Source organism: Ranitomeya variabilis, chromosome 1 (genome assembly GCF_051348905.1).
Source record: "Ranitomeya variabilis isolate aRanVar5 chromosome 1, aRanVar5.hap1, whole genome shotgun sequence".
Lineage (NCBI taxonomy): Eukaryota > Metazoa > Chordata > Amphibia > Anura > Dendrobatidae > Ranitomeya > Ranitomeya variabilis.
In genome coordinates, this window is record NC_135232.1 from 309,705,484 (window position 1) to 309,724,791 (window position 19,308).

General features: G+C 43.2%; 1 protein-coding gene across 3 annotated transcripts in view; it reads right to left on the reverse strand.

Moving 5' to 3' along the window:
• The window catches only part of TPCN1 (two pore segment channel 1), a 113,397-nt gene that overhangs the window by 17,744 nt on the left and 76,345 nt on the right, over positions 1-19,308 (reverse strand). For all 3 annotated transcript variants that reach the window (XM_077296533.1, XM_077296515.1, XM_077296524.1), the window contains exons 11-16: positions 19,159-19,275; positions 16,885-17,009; positions 13,579-13,627; positions 8,793-8,856; positions 6,613-6,657; positions 4,846-4,902 (exon numbers count right to left, since the gene is read on the reverse strand). In XM_077296533.1, the coding sequence (XP_077152648.1) occupies positions 4,846-4,902; positions 6,613-6,657; positions 8,793-8,856; positions 13,579-13,627; positions 16,885-17,009; positions 19,159-19,275 (457 nt within the window). The remainder of the gene's footprint in view (positions 1-4,845; positions 4,903-6,612; positions 6,658-8,792; positions 8,857-13,578; positions 13,628-16,884; positions 17,010-19,158; positions 19,276-19,308) is intronic.

The following is a 19,308-nucleotide window of genomic DNA, read 5'->3' on the forward strand; positions in this document are numbered from 1 at the left end:
TCCCAGATCTTCACGAAGGTCATGGCGGCTGTCATAGCTCTCCTTCCCCCCAGGGGAATTCTAGTCATCCCATACCTGTATGACCTTGTGTTCAAAGATCCATCCTACCAGAATTGCTGCAAGAGTCTTCGACTCTCGACACGCTGTCTCGCCTGGGCTGGCTCATCAATAGGGCAAAGTCGTCTCATATCCCGACCGACGTCTAGTTTGCCTATGCATTCTTTTCGATACTGCACATGCCAGAGTTTTTTTTCTGAAGAAACGGTCGCCTCCCTTTTCGGAATTCGCTCTCAGATGTTCAACGCCTTGCTCACTTTGGATCATGCTGGGCATGCTGGGCAAGATAGTAGCCTCTATGGAAGTGGTCCCCTTTCGTGCAGTTTCACACTTGCCCCCTAGCTTACATGTCTATTGCATTAGGACAAGATCTCCTCCCCCTGGATCTCACCATCCTCCTTCCTCTGCAAGTAAGACAGTCACTTGCCTGGTGCCTTCTCTCTCCCTTTGTTTGCCACAGGAGGTACCATAATTTCTCCTGCTACACTGGCAGATCGTGTCGGTGGATGCCAGCCATCGCTTGGTAATCCGGTGAGCATAGATTAAGTGGCATATCGGGAAACAGAGCCCACATATGCCGATGCACGGGAAGGCCCGGGAGACGTGCTATGGACCCGTTTCCTAGATGCCTGTGGGGTTCTTGACTGAGAATGCCCATAAGGTAGAGGAACCTTCCACAACAGGCAGACGAATGCCCTGACTAGTAGGGGGTCTTGGAGAGATTCTAATGCTTAGAATTAATATTAGTCACTGATGCCATGGACTGTGACAGCGACAAAACCCACTCAGGGGGACTAGGTACACTGCATTCGGTAGCGGCGTAGGGCTCCTGAGCACATTCAGGATCGCAGGCCTTGCAGAGTGGTGTACTCTGTCCCCTTGGCAATGCAGTCTGGAAGGTGGTACATGAGGTGAAAAACACTGTATGTGTCGTTAGTAGTGTTGAGCGATACCGTCCGATACTTGAAAGTATCGGTATCGGAAAGTATCGGCCGATACCGGCAAAATATCGGATCCAATCCGATACCGATACCCGATACCAATACAAGTCAATGGGACTCAGGTATCGGACGGTATTCCTGATGGTTCCCAGGGTCTGAAGGAGAGGAAACTCTCCTTCAGGCCCTGGGAACCATATAAATGTGTAAAATAAAGAATTAAAATAAAAAATATCGCTATACTCACCTGTCCGACGCAGCCGGGACCTCGGCGATTGTAAGCGGCAGCGTTGTTTCTTTAAAATTCGCGCTTTTACTTGCTTACGTGAATTCCCGGCTTCTGATTGGTCAGGGCGGCCATGTTGCCGGGACTCGGACCAATCACAGCAAGCCGTGACGAAATTACGTCACGGCTTGCTGTGATTGGTCCGCGTCCCGGCAATATGGCGCCGTGACCAATCACAAGCCGTGACGTCACGGGAGGCTGGACACGCGCGCTTTTCAAAATAAGCGCGTGTCCAGCCTCCCGTGACGTCACGGCTTGTGATTGGTTAATGGCGGCCATGTTCCTGGGACGCGGACCAATCACAGCAAGCCGTGACGTAATTTCGTCACGGCTTGCTGTGATTGGTCCGCATCCCGGCAATATGGCGCCGTGACCAATCACAAGCCGTGACGTCACGGGAGGCTGGACACGCGCGCTTTTCAAAATAAGCGCGTGTCCAGCCTCCCGTGACGTCACGGCTTGTGATTGGTTAATGGCGGCCATGTTGCCGGGACGCGGACCAATCACAGCAAGCCGTGACGTAATTTCGTCACGGCTTGCTGTGATTGGTCCGAGTCCCGGCAACATGGCCGCCCTGACCAATCAGAAGCCGGGAATTCACGTAAGCAAGTAAAAGCGCGAATTTTAAAGAAACAACGCTGCCGCTTACAATCGCCGAGGTCCCGGCTGCGTCGGACAGGTGAGTATAGCGATTTTTTTTATTTTAATTCTTTCTTTTACACCTTTTTACATTAATGTTGTTTCGATACCGATATCCGATATTACAAAAATATCGGATCTCGGTATCGGAAATTCCGATACAGCAAGTATCGGCCGATACCCGATACTTGCAGCATCGGAATGCTCAACACTAGTCGTTAGCCTTCTTGGATGTCAGAGTGACATGGTGTACCCCCGTATGTCCCCGATTCTGCCGATATGCTCCAGAATGGGTTGTGGCTTGTAAGCCCCAATGACTACTGCAGAGAAGGGCCAATGAGTGTATCTGCCATAGCTCAGAGATTTTCCCCAGGTCCTGTTGCCCTGTGAGAGCGGTCCTCCCGGTACGCTGCGCTTCTGTGAAGAGTGAACAGGCTACACGTGTAGAGAGCCGGCCAGTAGATGAAGATGTCCATCGGGAATTGCAGGTGCAGATAGAAGTCCCACCGAGCACAGTGTGAACAGGCTGCACGTGTAGAGAGGTGGCCAGTAGATAAAGATGGCTGCCAGGAATTGCCAGAGAGAAGTCTCGTCGTACGTGAGATGCGCCAAGACGTGGGCGGAGCTGCAGCCGCGACATCAAAGTGGGCCGAGCTTCCGGGCTGCAGCCGAGAGTAGGCCCAAGCCGGGGACTAAAATTTCCGACGCTGGCCGGAACGCGCCCAGGGGGAAGAGAATAACGCATAAAGAGCGCTTGTAGGAGCCCTCCGCCGGGTTACCCATGTGTTCCGGGCCCACACTTACCAGCGGTGTGCGTCCCGGTATGGAACCTCCGCAGGAGAAAGATGAGGCACGGGACCCGGGCTGCCTCTACTTACAGGTCAGCTGCCATAGCGTGGACGATGCAGGGAGCCTCCACCCACCATCCCGTTGTCAGAGTGGTGGAGAGGGACCATCCACCTTCCTTACATCGCCGCTGTTTATCAGTGGTGATGCAGTGGGGGCCGCACGGAAGCCATGAATGCCACTGGACATCCAAGGGGTTAATTCCTCCAAGGAGGGAACAGGGCTGTTGGTCCAGCAAATAAGGAGGTCGAATAGGCCTGTTGTCGGTGTGGGTAGAGCGGTGCTCTGAAGGGACCCGTCGCCCCTAAAAGAGGTCCCAGGCATACCATAACAAACGATGCAGGAACGTGGTACGTGGAGGCGACACGCCATGTTCCCGCCTTTTGTAGGTTTGGGGAGAGCGGAGCCCTTAAGAGATCAGTCGCCCCCTGTAATCCTTTAAATAAAAAAATTGAGAAAAAAAATAAAAAACTATAGACGTGATCTGAAGATCAGAACACATGTGCCTCCTACTGACACTAAGCTAGAACTAGTTCGGCTGGAGCCAGTGTGTGTGGTGTACACTGCAGAGGAGGAGCTAATCTTTAGGTGTTTACTTAGTGTCAGCCTCCTAGTGGCAGCAGCATAAACCCGTGGTCCTGTGTCCCCAATGAGGTGAAGGAGAAATAAAAGAGCAATTTAGTAAAAAAAAAACACATTACAAAGTTGTACATTGCCTTTAAAAAAATAAAGTTATAACGGTTTACAGGTGAAAATGGAAGTCGGACTGCTGGGATCCGCATTAGGCTATGTGCACACGTTCCGGATTTTTCACGTTTTTTCGGCAGTTTTCCGCTGCAAAAACACTTAGAAAACGCTTACATTAAGCATCCCATCAATTTTAATGCATTCCGCAATTTTTGTGCCCACGGAAAAAAAATGCAGCATGTTCATTCATTTTGCGGATTTGCCGTTATATTATTGCATTGGGAACCTACGGAAAAATCCGTGCAAAAAACGCGAGCGGATTTCCTGCGAAAGTAGTCCGGATTTGTTCAGGAAAATTCTGCAAACTTTCCTGAATGTGTGCACATAGCCTTACTCTGCAAAATTAGGAAACTTTTATCCCTGTTAAAAGGGAGTAGCTATGAGCATGTTCCATCGCTGCTCCATTCATCCGCTATGGAGCTGGCAAGTGCTATGTTATTTTTTTTTCCATTCTATAATGGGCACAAAAATTCCTTGTTTCACCGATCAATGTTGGTCCAAGTGACTGTACACTCACTGTTCAGCAAGTGGTCACCTGCACTAGGGATAAGTGCTGCTAACTTGTTTTAACTAGTACACACTACTTTAAGCTCTGACAAATGGCACATACTGCAAAACAAAATATAATTGTGTTTTTTAATGTTTTTACACCAAAATCAATAATTTTGTGGTGAAAGAAAAGTGGTTGGTAAAAAATTTCAAAATGTAAAAAGATATATTATATCCACTGGCACAAGATGCTGGTGTTTATCTCCAGTAGCAAAGAGGTGGTGTAAAAATGAGAAATTACATGCCTACGTTAATTATTTCAAAACAATACATTTTGCACAATTTTTTTATTTTTTCACCATCTGTTAAATGCATTTAACCTATAACGGGTGGGCAAACTGCGGCCCGCGGGCTACATCCAACCCGTGCCCTCCTCCGCCATCCGTACATCCACAGCCACTGCCATGGTTTCATGTGGCCCCTTAGAAAAATGAATTGCCTAACCCTGCCCTATGACATTATTGATAAATTTCTACTGCTTACGTGGCAATTCACTGGGAGATCAATTAGAAGTTATAATATTATGGTCACATACTATGCTCTTTTAATACCACACATAATTATCACATATAGTCTGACAGTCCGCGGCTAAGAGTCACCCACAATATTAATTAAGGTGAGGTCCCAGATTTTGAATTGTTCAATGGCCTATGTTCCACCAATGAATTAAAAATGTCACTTTGAAGAATAAGGGCTTTAAAGGTGTACATCTTTGCAGCTGTTACACACACACTTAGACAATGAAATACATTGAAATCACGATTGCATATAATGTAGGCTCACCTTGCACTTTAAAAGTCTCAATTAAAATCCAGAATCCATTAATAGCGACAACAACATCTGCAGAGAGAAGAAAGAGTGGAGCAATGAGACATATGAGAAGTATTTGAATATCTTGATTTTATGGAACTGGGAGAAAAGAAGAATTCAATTTTTCGGTGTGATCCAAATGCCATATTATGCCTTACGGATGAAAGGTAAAAAGCCATGAGTTTTCCCACCATCTTGTAATATGACAATGGGACACACCATAAAACACCTATTGGCACAATGTTGGAAGGGTCCTCTGAACTGTCAGCCTTGCCTACAGTGCTTCCCATAAGCCCCAATTCACTACAAGGAGGCCACTGTTGGGCCTTTACCTGAGCATATGTGCCGACATTGGTCATAAACACAGTGCGTCTACGCTAAGTCAATATTAGACACTTCTGGCAATAGCTTATCGCCTATGAAAACAAAGAATCGGGAATGTTGAAATCTAGCATGGTTTTTTTTACCATATAATAAAGTATACATATAAAAAAAGATAGACATAAGGCTCTCCACAAATCTGTGGCATGGCTCCCATTACTGACAAATAAACAATACATCAGATCCTCGGGAAGGAAGTGGACCAAAGCTATGTATAGACTCATGGAAAGTCTATGCTGTACATATCACTAGCCCCACCCCTGAGGATCAGCCAAACAATGCTCATTACAACCAAAGGGGCGCAGTGCTCAGCTTCAGGTCCTTCATTCCACTGATCAAAACTTCTGACTTGACAATGTCATTCTGCAAAACTTCTGGCTGGTCGTAAACACTTTAACTATGCAACTAATTATTTATCACCAATAAACTAAGCAAGCCAAAAAAATTAATTTGTGTTGCTGAATGTATAGTGTATGAAACAAAAGATCCAGCAAAGAGAATTTTTACCAGTCAGATCTAACATGAGCTACTTATCCCCATTCAGCTGAGGACAACGCATGTTAAAGGGACTAAACAGACAGACAGGGATTCAGCAGCTAAACTAGCCTTAAATGGAATCTGTCAGGATGATCCACTGTCCCCCACCCAATCTAATTATATGGTCATGCTGCTCTCTGAAATATAATGTCATCCATACCTTTACCTATGTAATCTGTTTCTCTTTAACAGAAAAATTGAAATTGTAGATCATATACAAATGAGGCTTAAGTGCTCTGGGTGTGTCAAAGCACTTCCCAAAACAAACTTTGCCTCCCTGGATCTATTTCTTGTCGAGCTCCACAGTCCTCTGCTTGAGTGACAACTCACTGGCTTGACTACACTGGGAATAGAGCACTTAAGCATTGTTTCCATATCAATTAATACAAAAATTGCAATTCTTCAGTTAGGTAGCAACAGACTGCATATTTAAAGGCATCGAAGACATCATCTTTCAGTGAGTAACATGACCATATAAATGAAGTTTGTGGAAGAAGGCTCATTCTATCAGATTCCCTTTAATATATTAAATATTGCAGTGGCAAAAATTCTAGCAGCAGCTATGACAATGGATTGGACGAATACTATTGGACTACTGCTTTATTTCAAGAGATAAGAGAACGTGGTAGAATAAGACACCCAGAAATGGTGCAGAAATCTAAATATATGAACTATGGTCTGCTTTCAGTGCAGAATGGGTCTCTAGTCTATGTGACAGGAGTTCAGCTTTCATGTAGGACTCAGCCAGCTTAGCTCAGAGGTTCTCACCAACTAACAACCATGCATACATGAAAGGGAAAGAAGCTGAATTATTGTACTCACATACAACATACTGAAATGCTCGGGAATTCGCCAAGACGTTAATACCTAATTGAGAGAGTAGATTACACCAGTAGTCAGTAAAACATCTCATACATAATTTGGGAGAATAAGGCATTAAAGGGGATTTCCGGTATCTAAGCACGAACATGCATGTAATTGCAATTAACCTGCCTGTTGTGCGCGGTGCTGTGCTTCCCTGCCACAGTGCAGTCACAGACCACTCCTGCCAGGGATTCAGAAGCCTCTGCTGATGTTACGTCTACAGAGCGGAGGCTTCTCGGTTGAGGGGGCGGGACTTTCGAACTCATTCTGATTGACAGCTGGATTTCCTCTGCTTAACTAGGGGAGCTGGCTGTCAGTCAGAATGATTCCGGAAGCCCCGCCCCATTGCGTCAGCAGAGGCAGCGGAATCCCCGGCAGGAGCGGCGGTCTGTGACCGCTCTGTGCCGAGGAAGAATGGTGCAGTGCACAACTGGCATGCGAGTTGCAATTACCTGCCTGTTAGTGCTAAGATACCCCTTTGTTTATTTGTAAAGTCCCTGATACAGCCTTTAATATACAACCGGTCTCAAAGGTCTCAGTTGTTAGAAGAGATTGTATCATATCTATATACCGTATTTTTCAAACTACAAGACGCACTTTTCCCCCCCCAAATCGTCCGCATGCAGCTTACCGGGGAGTTGGGGTGCGGGGTCACAGGAAACAGGAAGCTGGCGGCAGCAGGAGTCGGGTGATGCTGCGGTACCTGGGCTGAGAGGAAGGGTGTCCCAGTGGTGCGAGGCAGGAGCCACTAATCTCCCGGCAAGGGGCTTCAGGAAAATGTTGGTGGTGTAAGGCAGTAGCCATTGATCTCCCAGCAGTGGGCTTCAGAAAAATCGCCCTGTTGTCGGCACATCTGCAGATTGAGATCTCGGATCAATGACTAGCAGAGATCTCACACGCGCTGACCTTCCGAGGGGTTTTCCTGAAACCCACCACCAGGAGATGAATAAGAGCAGCAGGGACTCCTGCCTGCACCGCCGTCATTTTCCTGAAGCCCATGCCAGCAGATCAATGACTCCTGCCTCGCACTGCCGGGATAAACTCCTCCTTCCAGCCCAGGGCACACAGCATCGCCCCACTCCTGCTGCAACCAGTTTCCTGTGACCCCCACTACTGCCGCCACCCTGTGGTGGGCTAAATTCAGACTTGAAGACGATCCCCCATTTTTACATTAAAAATTATTTTTTTTCCTGTTTTCCTCCTCTACATTTGGGGTGTGTTTTATAGCCCGAAAAATACAGTACATAAATATATTCATGTTTAAACTTGGTATTGGAGCGCACATAATATGCGATTACTATGCAATTACTATTTTCTACTGATCACTTTTGAGCTTTGCACACCCTGACCTAATCTAAAGCGCAGAGTCACCTCTATTATCAGGGGATGTTGAATTCAACGACACATGGCTGCTTTATTATACTACATACACAGAAAACTCTTGTTTTCAACTACCTGCCTCCTGCTTGAACTCACCGTCTACTATGATAAAAACAATCCAAATCCATTTTATTCAGTACAGTGTAGAGTCAGGTTGCCATTATATTCTAAGGAGAGGGAAGGGTGGAGGATGAGTGAGGAACAGAGTGAGAAAATAGGTAGAAAAAGACAAAGAAAGATTGAGCTGAACTGTCTAACAAGTCTATTACCTCACCCCAAAGCTGGATTCACATCTACACTGCTTAGGACCTTTGTATAATTTCCTCCATGCTGCTCCTAGTTCTCTCTGTGTACAAACTGAAGAAAGACGAGCAGACATATTTTTCTGTGTGCTGTGCATGGAAGACATCATAGTAGCTAGTCTCCTACCACCAGCTCGGAGGCAGTTACAAATTAAAAACCAGCAGAAGTGAAAACTGGTGCAGCATACAAGACACATAATGGCCAGAGACACCTTAAGCTAAAAGGATCATATGTGCCTACAATGCTGTTAGTTACGGTTAGGTAGAGTCGGGAAATGTGGACATAATACGGCTAAGAAAATAGGTCCACTATACAGTTGCGTGAATTAGCTTCTACGATTTGACACTTCTGACCATTAACTCCCATTCATCTGTGCCCTTATAAAGCACACACAGACTCTACTCATAAGACACTCAGCGACAGTGGTGCTGGTAAAAGGCCGCTTTGTCTCACACCTTTAAAGATAAGGAGAGCTGTAGGAGGCAAGTCATCAAACCAGTGCTCTCGAATGCGTTGCACCTGCAAAAAAAAAGAAAAATCGCTATTGTAGATTTACAATCACAAACATTATTTTTACTACAGTAATCTGTTGAAAGGTTCAAAATAATCTTATCCTATTTAACTGCAAAACTAAGGATGTCAATATAGAAACAATTACCTATGATCCTCTGCTCTATTGACAGTACACTTAAAGGGAAGGTGCCGTGATTTTTAATTAAATATTAATAATTATTGATTATATAATCAATTTTTAATACAAAATTAAAATGTACAACTTTATTAGTTTTTTTTATTTATTAAGGGAACCTGTCACCCCCAAAATCGAAGGTGAGCTAAGCCCACCGGTATCAGGGGCTTATCTATAGCATTCTGTAATGCTGTAGATAAGCCCCCGATGTAACCTGAAAGATGAGAAAAAGAGGTTAGATTATACTCACCCAGGGGCGGTCCCGGTATGATGGGCGTCGCGATCCGGCCTGAAGACAAGAAGAGGACATCATCCTATGAAGATGGGAGGCCCCGGACCGGACTGTGACGCCCACGGTATCGGACCGCCCGCCCAGGTGAGTATAATCTAACCTCTTTTTCTCATCTTTCAGGTGACATCGGGGGCTTATCTACAGCATTACAGAAAGCCCCTGATGCCGGTGGGCCTACCTCATCTTCGATTTTGGGGGTGTCAGGTTCCTTTTAACTGGGGCTGCCATTTTCATTTGTGGGTGCATACGTGTCTAAGCACGACACTTGCAAACCTCAAAAACGGCTGTCCCTGGGCATGAGAGACTGAGGCCGGACAGCAACAGCATGTCTTGTATTGAGGCTGCTCCTCTTGCCTCTAGCTATGACCTGAGTTGTGCAGGTTACAGCTGTGGGAGGAGATGGCAGCCATCTTTGTGAATCTCGCAGTGTATGCTGTGGGCTCCACATTCCCAGCCATCGCACACACTGCGCAGTGTGACTGGAGCTGCCGAGGAGAGAAGGTCCAGGGTGAGGAGAGTATCTGCTTCGGGGAGCAGTGATCGCAGCCTGTCAGTATTACAGTACAGATTGTGATCATCGCTCAACGCCAACCTATTCAGAGCACACAGAAGACACTGCGCTGCATGGGAGCATAAGGAAGGTAAGCAGAAGTGTTTATTGTTTTTTCTCTTTGCACTGAATATATGGGGGCATATACCAGGATGGAGGGACATATACCAGAATGCACTATATGGGGCAATTACACTGTGGGGCACTGTATGAGGCCATTATAACGAGGGGCACTAGATGGGGCCATTATAACATGGGGCACTAGATGGGGCCATTATACCGTGGGGCACTAGATGGGGCCATTATACCATGGGGCACTATATGGGGCCATTATACTGTGGGGCACTGTATGGGGCCATTACACTGTGGGGCACTGTATGGGGCCTGTGAAGAATATGGTAGATATAATTTCATGTCAGTCATTTGAATCCTGTCTGGCATGGGATTATAAATCCTCTTTCAGTATGCAGCTGTAACAGGACACCTAGCTCGGCAGGGGAGGTCAAGCCTCAAAAGGCTGTGAGTGACAGATATCACACTTTGAGCCAGCTAAGCTCAGAACCAAAGGCTTCCTTGCCATGTGGATACCATGCGGACTAAACTGCTTTGCTGAATAAGCTATGATTTCATAAGAATATGGACGTACATCCTGGTTAAACACCGGTTACATTTTCGAGTTCTTTGGAACGGACCGAACGCCTTCCAGGGTCTCAATCCGTTTTAAGCTCTCCTGGCTCATGGGCCCCACAGTGGCCACACGACTGTGCGGGGAGATTATGTCTCCCTGCTCTGCTGAGAGTTTAACTGTATCAGAAAGAGCCAATACAGTTTACAGTAGCGCAGCTCCGGGTGGGCCCTTCAGAGAGTGGGGCCCCCACTACCCCCCAGTAATTGCGCTACTCGGTGTCACACATTACACCACTGCTCCCATAGAAGTGGACGGAGCGGGAGTCACATCTTACTTACATTAGATACTGCGTATCTAATCCCATGCAGTGTGATACACTCGCTGAGCTCAATATCTAATCCCATCATGTGATAAACTACAATTAGCCCTGTATCTAATCCCAGTGTGTTACTCTAAGCATAACTAATTGTGCATGTGATACACTCCACATACCTAACCCTAGGTTATGATGCTGCGAGCAGCACCAACTAACAGAAAATTGGTGCTGCCCGCCATCCTCGGTAACATACATTGTATAATATATATATATATATATATATATATATATATATATATATATATATACACATATATACATACATACACACACACACACACACACACACACACATATACACTTTACATTTTTACAAATGTTGAAGGAATTTTTTTTCATGTAGTACAAGTAACCGCCGATCAGCTACCTGCTTGCTGATTGGTGGTCGCTAGTGGTGAACAAACGTGTTATCCGAGCGTGCTTGAGTGTTATCAGTGTCTTCGTCGTGCTCGGATTATATGTTAGAGTTTACGGCTGCATGTCTCGCAGCTGTTAGACAGCAGCATCACAGGTTCTGCCTGTTTGTTAGGGTATACCCTCATGTGTTGCGGCTGTCTAACAGCCACAAAACGCTGCAGGGACTCGAACATATTATCCAAGCATGCCCAAGATACTCGGATAACGTTATCCGAGCACGATCATTCATCACTAGAAAACTGATCATGTCCTCAAAAGTTGTTAATCTGCAAATTAATAGTGGCTGTTGAGAGGAAATGAACTTGATTCCTTCCGGGACTAACGGCTTTCAGTCACAGAGGCATGCACATAGTGGCTACAGTCATGGCTCAGTACACAATAAGCGACGGCTGTAACCACACACCCCCCTCGCTTTTATTGACAGCTCATTCTGCAGCGCATCTGTGGAGAGCGAGCTGTCAAGGTGACGGGAAGTGCTTACAGCTGCTGCTCACAGTGCTGCGAGAGGTCACTGTGGCCGTTCCATGCACGACTATGACTAAGCTTTCCTGCCAATAGACATGTTTTCAGTAAGGCGACAAGGCAGGTGTTTATAGTGTTTGAGAACATGACAGGTTCCCTTTAGGAGCCCATTTATACAGGCAGCCCCCACTTCAGATGTGCATAGAATTATCTGTAATACACTACTCAACATAGACATTGAAACACCAAGAAGGAAATGTAGTGGAATTAAGGAAATCACAGAATGGATAGACATATGAATTATAAGCAAATGATGAAATAATGGACATAAAATGTTTAAAACATCGAGATTTCATTAAAAATGAACCCGTCATCAGGATTTTTCGAAGTAAACTACAGACAGTGTCAGATTGGCACCGTTAAACTGATTAAAATGGAACCTGGTTGATGAAATTCGTCTTGTGGTTATTGTTCAATCTTTGTTTTCAGTTAATGAGATTTTCGTGCTTTGGGGCTGCCTGTGGGCGGGGTTTTCTTTAGTGTAAATACGATTTTTTGATCGCCCGTTATTGCATTTTAATGCAATGTTGCGGTGACAAAAAAAACTTAATTCTGGCGTTTTGACTTTTTTTCTCGCTACGCTGTTTAGCGATCAGGTTAATCCTTTTTATAGTTGATAAATTGGGCGATTCTGAAAGGGGCGATACCAAATATGTGTAGGTTTGATATTAATTTTATGGTTTTATTTTGAATGGGGTGAAAGGGGGGTGATTTGAACTGTTATACTTTTTTTTCATTTTAATATTTTTAAAAACAATTTTTAGTTACTTTTTGGCATGCTTCAATAATCTCCACGGGAGACTAGAAGCTGCCATAACCCAATCGGCTCTGCTACATACAGGTGATGATCAGATCGCCTGCATGTAGCAGAATTGCTAACTTGCTGTGAGCGCCGACCAATGGGCGGCGCTCATAGCAATCCCGCATTGACAACCATGGTCCCCAGGAGACCTCTGGAGGACATGCCGATCCATCGGTGACCCGTGATTATGTGATGGGGTCACCGATGGGCAGATTTCCAAGTTTGACAGCGCCATACTAGTACAAAGGGGTTAAACAACCACAAGACGGATTTCATAAACCCAAGTATCATTTTAATCAATTAAAAGCACCAACCTGACACTGTCTATAGGTTACTCAGCACAATCCTGCTGACAGGTTCACTTTAACATCAAGTATAACTTATCTCCCATCAAGTACATCTGGGATGTCACTGGCTGGCAATTGCAAAGTAACCTGTCAGCAGAGGACCTTGATGATATGAGTGCACAAGGGAACTCGTTTTTTCAGAACATTCCTCAGACGACCATTAATAATATGCTGGAGAGTATAAGGGCATGTATATGTGTAAATGGCGCTCAAACTTGATACTGATTAAATCAAGATATTTTTAAAATGTTGATTGCATAATTTCCCATCACTTGCACATCATTAATTGGTCTACCTATCCTGTGATTTCCACAATTCTATGACTTTTCCTTTCTCATGTTGCAGATCGTTGTTGAGGAGTGTAGAATGTTATGAGTGCATAGGCTGCCAAGGTTCTCAGCAATACGAGACCTATTTACAAAGGACGATGCGCTGCCAGAATGGTGCACCAAAAAGATCATTTTAACTAATGAATGAACTGTTTCTTGGGTGATCAGCAGCCTGTTTAGCCTGCATGATTCTCATAAAACTAGTGTTCCTGGGATCACATGATAATCTTGCAGTGTAACTGGACCTTTATTCATGACTATAGCGTAAGATATTGTAGCTCTATGCGTACCTTCCACTTCAAGTCCACCACTTCATAAAAGTGGTAAAATTCTTTTAACCTGTAAAACACAAATTTCGGGAATTGGACATGTACAACATAAACACGTGTACAAAAAAATGAACATTTTAAAGGCCAAGCAATTTAAATCAAATGCCAAATAATTTACCTTTTCAATTCTTAAAGTGAATAAACTGTATAAGATGTTCTATATTTTTTTTATTACTTAAAGATGTTGTCCACTACTTTCTCATTGATGACCAATCATCCAATTATTTAGGATTGAAAGAAAATATTTTTGCTCTCTTTTGCAGATCAGATGGTGACTTCATATAAGTGGAAAACAATCAATATTTTTTCACGTTTTATATAGGTTTATTTTAAGGAATAGGAAAAAAAAGTTTTGATTTTTTAAAATCTTTCTTAAATATGCAGCAAAAAGTAATTCTATCACTCAAGTAAGTATTTGCCGTCAACCATATGGGGTTGCTATGCCAGAGAACAAAAGTCAATGTTTTAGCTCTAGTAAAAACTGGAGCACGCTCGGTGGAAGGAAGGGACAGGGGCATCAGAAGAAATAGCTGTTCAAGTCTGAGGTGTATAAACTCCCTAAGTAGATGATGGCACTTTTTGCAGACATATTGGCACATTTTATGTGATGGACCCTTTTGGGAACATTTGCTGTTGGTATGTCAGATTTTATTCATAAATTACAGTAGAGAACTTGTGCCACTTTTAAGGTAGAAATACAAAAAAATGAGCGACTGCATTCAACGAGCGCAACACTTTAGATTTTTCTGCTTGAACAGGATCATGGCTAAGTTTATCACATTTATTTAGCAAAATATTTGAACTGGTCTCAAAAATAAAAAGGTAAACCAAGTTCATATTGGTGAGGAGAAAAGAAAAAAAATTCTCCAAAATGCATGAAGCTAAATAATCCATAATCCAAAATGCCTTTAACATTATTAATATGATAAAATTATATTGTTTTTCCTTTTAGAAAGTTTTAGAAATGTTTACATCTAGATATTTTTTTAATAACTAATAAAATACAAATGTGTTAATGTTAACCTGTCACTTGATTTACGCTGTCCAAACCACAGGCAGAATGAAATCACATCTCTGCTAACGGGTGTGGAGTAGGAGTCATGGAGTCGGTGTTCACTTTGGTGGAGTCAGTATAAAATGGACCGACTCCTAAAATATATAATAAATTGGGTACGGTATTTAAATGCAGTATGTCCTGATTATTTTTTCATAAGAATTTGAGAAAGTTATAAAATGTCCTATGTCTGTTCTAGTCCTGATCTAAGAATCTTGGCTTTTAGTTGAGACGAATCCGTGCTACACTTTATGCACATGCTCAGTAGTGAAGCTCCTCCTCTACAGATCAGAAAGGCGCTGATAAGGAATGCCTGCAGCCCTGCACTCATCTCAAGAACTGCTAGCATGAACAGGAAAACAGAATCATAATTCTTGTTAAAGCATATCTAAAATAAAATAAGCTGTGCATAAATCAGTAGTCCAGTGGATATTTTCTCTGTATGCTTCATGTTTTAGTTTGTTTTTCCTCTGAGCTCCTACTCGGAGTAGTTCGTTCCTTTGATGCTGTTCATGTTATTAGCTCTGCTATGAGTTTCAGTTTCTTTCTGGGGTATGATTCAGCACAAACTTGCTCCCTCCCTTCTCCCCTCTTCATAGACTGTGAAGAATCATGATGTGAAACATTTACTGCAAATGTTACTCAGTTTTTGTTGAAAACGGGTTTATCCCACGGACTGCATAATGTATTGCATATTTACAATTTATTAAAGTTTTTTGTGTTCTAAAGCTGTATTCCAATAAATATATTTTATGTTCTATCTCAACAGCTTGATTATTGTATCATAATGGTGATTGAAAGCCTGATGTTTCCATTTTACTACAGTAAATGCATCACTTAAACATGAGCCATGCATGATGGAGTCAGAGTCAGAGAAACTGAGGAATCGGAGTTGGGAGGTTTGGCTTACCGACTTCACATCCCTGGCTCTGCTGCACGATTGCAGCCAGGTATATTATTCTCTAAAATGCTGGAGCTTTTAAGGGAAAGAATATTCTGAAGATCTGGCTGGCGATGAGACTAGTCCGATGGAGCATCCTTCTGGCCCTTCTCCAGCGCTGCCAGAGATGATTGACAGCTTACCCATCACCTCTAGAAGCGCTGGAATAGTCTGGTGTCCTGCTATCATCCCCAACTGGATCCTCAAAGTATAAAAATATATTTTCTCTGAAAAGCTGGAATGTTTCAGAGAATAACATACCTGGCTGCCATTGACCTGAAAGGTTCATTTTAACCTTTAACATCAAATCATTAATTTATTCCAATTTGTATTCCTATCGGCATAAGTAAAGGATCTTTACTTTCATTTTTTTTTCTTCTTCATTTAAAAATATGTATTTGGTGAAAAAAATTTGCACCAATTGGTTTTCAAAGCTGATCGTTAATCTCATTCTGCCAGAGAAACAAAGTGTCCATTTACACAGAATGACCAGTAGCATGGTAAAATGGCCGATCGGTAAACTTTTACCAATCGGTGGTCGTCTGAAGGCCTTTTTACACAGGCAGACCAAGAAAACAATGCGCTACTAAATCTCTCAGTGCACAGGAGCTGCCATGGTTCTCTGCAGTGCGAGTCCTGTTTACAAAGGACGGTGCACCGCCAAGAACAATGATCTTTCATGCTGCACAAAAGATCATTACACCCGAGGAACGAGCGTTTTGCCTTCATCAGGTGATAGCCGGTTTACACTAAAAGATAATTGTGAAATAGTGTTTTTAACAATACTGGTTCACGATTATCTTGCAGTGTGAATGCCCCTTTAGAATCCATCATTAAACGGATTCTAGGAGTGTGTGACTCCTAACAGACTTTCTACTGGGCTCCTATTAGCTGACTGTACCTTATTCATGTTTGCTGCTCTGTCTGGGGAATGCATCCTAGTTTGTATATACCATGATTACTACTGATCCCCAGCCAACCTCTCTTCCCTCTATTCACCACTACCTTTTGTAAATGTTTTATGATGAACTAATAAAATTGTGATATTCAGACTTCTTGAATTCACAGTGTTATCTTTCACACATATAGATTTATATGTCCACAAATATGTACACTCCTCAACATTGAAACTGCAGCACCACGAAGGAAAAGTTGCACTTTTTTGAAACATTTCAAACTGTTCTACACCAGAATGCTAAAGAAAGGGGTTTGAGGATTCAGGGGCTTAGTTTTCTTTAACCTGAAGAGAAATAGACATGTGCAGAGTTGCTACCTTAGATTGTCTGTCCTGTTCTGTTGCAAAGCCCTAAAGCATAAGTATCGATCACGAGTCGAAGTCCGGGGCTTGTAGTATCTCATCATTCCATCAAACTGTTGGAAAGAAATTCCTGGGGGATTCTGCAAAAATAAATATTCCAGGTCAAGAAACCCCCGAAAGACCACTTATGTACAGGAAGACGCAGAACATGGCTGAGATCAACAAATGTCTTATAAACAAAACTGTCTAGTTGCAATAATACAATATATCTGTTCCTCACCATTGATATTGTCCTGGAGTATGGAAAAACAAACAAAGCTGGTGATATCTTGAAAACTATGTAATGTAAACTTGTATGAAGTTGATGGGTATAAAAAAAGTATTTTTATTTTGCTTAGCGGTACGCTTTATTATCTTAAAAAGAGTTTCCCAGCACCAGAAAAACACCACAGACTTCTCTCAAAAACATTTCCATGCCTATGACCTAAGGGGCATTACAAATGGACTTCATTTCCCCAAAAGCCTAGGAAACATGTTTGGTGTAGGGGATCGTTCAAAGAGAACAAGTCAATTGATTCCTGCTGGCCATTGTTTGGGAGGCAGAGAAAATGTACTCTAACGCTTTAAGGACGGCTCTTCCCACCACTGCTAGAGGCGACCGACAGACCTCCCTCATAGGAGAAGACCTGTCAATCACCTATTGCTGTGATCATAGTCTCATCTCCAGCTATGATCCCCAGCTGGAGCTTTTAAACATTATGTTGCTCTCAGAAAATACACACTGGGTGGCAGGTAGTATATATCACCATTCAAAGAAATCGCTTAGTAGTAAATATCAATGTTTGACTATTTGAATCAAAATACTGGAGCAAAAGAGGAACAACACTGAATACCATATATGGTCCAAGAATGGCTACCTGGGGGGTCCTGGATGACGCGCGTTTCAGAGCAGGTCCTTCAACAGGGGTTCAAATTATATACAATATTGGAGGCAGTGATTTATTGCACATATAGTATTATCTGGTCCTTGATATACCATTATCTGTTATTAATTTCAATTGTTTATTTTTGAACATTAGTGTGGGCACTCTTTTTGCATGTAGTGCCATTTTTTTACCTTGTTTGTCCAATAAAAACTTTTTTTTCCTTTCTAAGCTATGTTCATGTATATTCATGGACCATTTATTCGGTGTTGTTCCTCTTTTGCGCTAGATGGGGTAGCAAAATCTGGTGACAGATTCCCTTTAAAATGGGTAAAATTGCATAGTGCTTTTTAATAAAAAAACAAACAAACAAACAAAAACAAACTTTGTAATGTACCCCTTATAAATAGATTTTTAGAACGAAGAACATTTTTAATTCTATAGCGTACAGCTCGTTACCTAGGTTACTGGCCACCTCTGCAGATAAGCTGCTGGCTACCTATTGTAAGGACTGCATGCCACTAGCAGTTCTATGCTTTAGATCCTGCTTGCACTGGTCCGGATTGTCAAGTCTGACGAGCCGCAGTGCCCCTGTGATTCTCTTATGCAGCAGAGGTAACGCTACCTCTACTAGCAGCCTAGGAACATGCACAGTTCGGACCCCCGGAACAAGCAAAAAACATCACAGAACAAAAACAGCCTTACCAACACCAGGTCAGATTACCAATGCACTAACAGGATGCAGCAGACCCCCATGATAAAGGTGGGGGCAGCACAGGTGCGAATTACTGATGAAGAAACCACTCACAAACCTACCAATTCATGGAGGGGGTGATTGCCTAGTATTAAAAATGCACAGAGATGAGGCTTGTATAGGACGCCAGTCACACAGCTTCATGTGATGAACAGTGTGTGACTTATTACAGCCTATTGAGGACGCCCATACTATTGGCTGCCCAGAACTATAAGTATGAAGCTCATCTTAACTGTTCATCTTCAGGAGTGAAAATACCACTTGGGAAAACTCCTTTAAAAAAAGATTATTTAAATGCATATATACTGCAAAGAAACATTCCAGGACTAAAGCAAAAATAAATGTATAATGGCAGGATTATTCCGGTGTCTCATAAGCTACACCTTTACAGCATTACTAGAACTTTTATTCTGGATTTGACAGGTGAACACACACAGGACACAGAGGGAATGTTCTGCAGCGGATGCCTGATTTGCAGACATCAGAGATCTTTCTGAGCTCCTGTATCTCACTTGTTCATGTTGCTACAAATGAATATATAAATTAAGTGCCCAGCAAATGACATCGCGAAGCAGCGGCACAATACAACGCCGTTACGCCATTTCTGTGTACCTGAGGGCTGAGCAGCAGCGGGTAGCTGTGCCGTATCGCCGTCCGCTTGTGCAGAAGCAGAGATTTGAACTTCTTTTTCTCTATGTCATTGAACGTGTCAAACACAACGGCCAGGAGCTGAAGAATGGACAAAACATTGTGAGTAAAAAG